Below are 3,116 nucleotides of genomic sequence, written 5' to 3'. Positions count from 1 at the left end.
GGACTCATGCCCATCTGCTGTGGGTTTTAAGTGTGGTTGGGAATCACTGGAGAGTGACTCATCCTGTGTCGTCCTTGGCTGTGGGAACGACAGGAAGTACACTTCTGCCAGTGTTCATGGCCAAGGGCTTTTCTTTGCTCGGTGATAGTTATCTTGCTTTATGAGAGGCTTATCCTTACTGTGGAGAGGCCAAGATTAAGCTTGCCCAGGGGTAGATTGGCTAAGCAAGAGGCGTTTCCTTGTGGAGCAGTGAATCTGCTCCCTGCACTGGTTGAGCCCAGCAGGAACATGACAGTTGTTACTCCTTTTCATGGGATAAAGCTTAATTGAAGATGATGACACTTCGCTTCTTTGGGATGTCGAAATGTTGATGGATGAGACCTCTGATGGTCTGTAGTCCAAACCCTATTTGGAACAGGACCATACCCAGTCCTAAGTCAGGTCAGCTATGACTTTATCAAAGTAAGCCTTGAAAACCTTAAGGAACATCCCCCACCTGTTTGGATATCTTTTCCAGTGCTGCACCACCTTCCTAGTAAAAAGTTTTTATCCTAATGTCCGCTTTGAACCTCCTAAACTCTAACTCATGGCTGTCACCTGTTGTTACACCATCCACTGCTTTAGATGAGGAAAATGCTACATCACAGGGTGTTAATTGCTATTGTGATTCTTATGTTCCCTTGGGCTTCTTTCTCCTGTTCAGGCTTGCATCAGATCTCGCAGAACAAGGTGGCAGTGTTGCTTCTGGCTGGAGGACAAGGAACTCGCTTGGGAGTGAGCTATCCCAAGGGCATGTACAACGTGGGATTGCCCAGTGGCAAGACCTTGTATCAGATCCAAGCAGAAAGAATCCGCAAAGTGGAGCAGCTTGCTGGCCAGAGATACCACTGCAACTGTGCCATCCCCTGGTAGGTGACCTGGAGCCACAGACCGACTGTACAGGGGTCTTTGTGTTGCAGTCTTGCCTACGTAGTCTTCTAGAAGCACTTTGCTGTGTGCCGTAGAGTCACGTCGGGGAGAGCCTTTTGTCAGCAGGATTTGTGATGCCAGCAGCTGGAGGATGCACAGGGATGGGAAGTGGCAGGTCCATGTCTGCAGACCTGAGGGACCAAGCACTGCCCTTGGATCACTGACCCCAACTGCTATATCCTGCTGTCATTTTAAGCACAGTCCATGACAACACTATAAACAGCACTTTCCAGTGCCTGTTTCAGATATTTTGCAAGCGATTTCATCCGTTTGTGCCGTGCTTTCTCAGGTTCCTGTGTGGAGGGAGAGATTGGCCAGAGCTCACCTTGCAAGACTGTCTGCCTTCCCTTACCTGCAGTTTCTGCCACAGCAAAACAACTCTTCCCCCTCACAGTAGCAAATGCTTGTTGTGCTCCTTTTTCAGGGCACCTCCTGCTGTCATTTACAGCTGGCTGCCATCCCTCCTGACTGCTCCTAGCTTCAAAAGGCTTCGAAAGAGACTAGCTCTGTGCAAGGTGCAAAATATGAGTTCCCTATGGGATGTGGTTGGTGAGGGGGGAAGGCACCACAGCATGCTTCTGGGAAGGTTTTCTGCTAAGTGTTCTTCTTTAGACTGTGAAGAGATACCTTTATGAAATCACTGTCTGGTCTGAGCCTGGTTACACGAGCAGGTGTCTGATGTCTTTAGGGTAGCACATTGTTTTACAAATTGATGATTGAAGGTGATTGAGTCCTTATTGGGTTTCTTTCTGAAACCATGCATGACCTGAATTACAAATGCACCATCCCTGATGCTGCTGGAAGCCAGGATGGGTCATCTACAGGATGCAACATCTTCTGATAATGTTTACATTTATCTTCCCCCTGCCCAGCTCGGGGACAGTTGGCTGCTGCAGTACACCAGGGACCAGGCTGTGCTGCAGACATTTAAATGGGGGTTGGGGGGTGAGGTCCAGGCTCTCCTGTGCAAGGGATTGATTCCACTGATTCCCCTGGTATTCCAGCAGAGGAATTCTCTATACCTATGTCAGTAATTGTTGAAAAAGTGCTTGACAGGTAGGTGATGAAGGTGGCTCTTGGGCACTGTTGAAGAAGGAGGACAGCTGCAGTGTGGAGCTGGAAGGAGGAAGTAGAGAAACAAGAGAAAAACAAATCATGCAGCCAACATTTGAAAATGCTGTTGTTCGCCTTGGCACAGAAGTGATGTTGGTGGACTGAGCTGCTGGGGATTCACAGCTCATTCTCAGCACCTCGTGCTTCTGTAGACGCTTAATGCCAGTTTGAATCTAGAGTGAATGAGGCTGTTGTACTGACAAATATGTTGCCTTGTTTTCCAGCTCATCTGGATATCCAGATGTCATTCACGTTCAGGGAAAGGCTCTTCTGTCCTGGCTGGAGCTAAGCCTGTGTGTAGGATCATGCCCAACACCCTGTGCAGCCTTCCTGTGGGATATGTTCTGGAGGATAGCTGTCCTGCTCAGCTGCATACTGCAGGATACTCCATTAACACTCCCAGCTTTCCTCCCTTTTGTGTTCCATTTGTAGTTTTGTCTTTTGCTTGTGCTTTTCTTGCTCATTGCTCTGCACCCACTCCTACCCAGGTACATCATGACGAGTGAGTTCACGCTGGGGCCGACAGAGGATTTCTTTGTAGAACATGGCTACTTCAACCTGGATAGATCCAGAGTGGTTATGTTTGAACAGAGGATGCTGCCCGCTGTCACTTTTGATGGGAAGGCCATCTTGGAGGAGAAGGGGAAAATTGCTATGGCTCCAGGTACTCGCTCTTCACTCTCACATGGTAATGGGTTTTGATAAATGCTACTAGCCATCAGCCAGCCTTGGCACACAGGGCAGTCTCTGGAGGTCAGTATTAATGCTTCTGGTGAGCGTGGGAGGGTTCAGTTAGGTGTTTCAGGCTGGTACTGGAGAGTGTCGCAATCTCTGTTTACTTCCTGCTGGAGATTTGACTACAGCACATGGTTTTTATCAAAGCCTGGGGGGATTGACAGGATTAGGAGTGGTGCAGCTGCAGGTTAGGAGCAATCTGCATCTGCAGGGCTGTGCTTGAGGTCCCTGGGAGCTGCCTCCCAGGGGTGAAGCTGCTGGGAGCCGACCTCCCATTGAAGGCTGATAGCTGGAAATGG

The 3,116-nt window shown here is 49.1% G+C and overlaps 1 protein-coding gene across 1 annotated transcript in view; it reads left to right on the top strand.

The window, feature by feature from the left end:
- The first annotated feature begins 633 nt into the window (after positions 1–633).
- The window catches only part of UAP1L1 (UDP-N-acetylglucosamine pyrophosphorylase 1 like 1), a 9,116-nt gene continuing 6,633 nt past the window's right edge, over positions 634–3,116 (top strand). Inside the window, exons 1-2 of the mRNA XM_010146737.1 lie at positions 634–908; positions 2,571–2,746. Of these exons, the coding sequence (XP_010145039.1) occupies positions 634–908; positions 2,571–2,746 (451 nt within the window). The remainder of the gene's footprint in view (positions 909–2,570; positions 2,747–3,116) is intronic.

The sequence above is a fragment of the Eurypyga helias genome, unplaced genomic scaffold (genome assembly GCF_000690775.1).
Source record: "Eurypyga helias isolate BGI_N326 unplaced genomic scaffold, ASM69077v1 scaffold14612, whole genome shotgun sequence".
NCBI classification, from domain to species: Eukaryota; Metazoa; Chordata; class Aves; order Eurypygiformes; family Eurypygidae; genus Eurypyga; species Eurypyga helias.
This window is presented reverse-complemented; position numbering and strand designations above follow the sequence as displayed.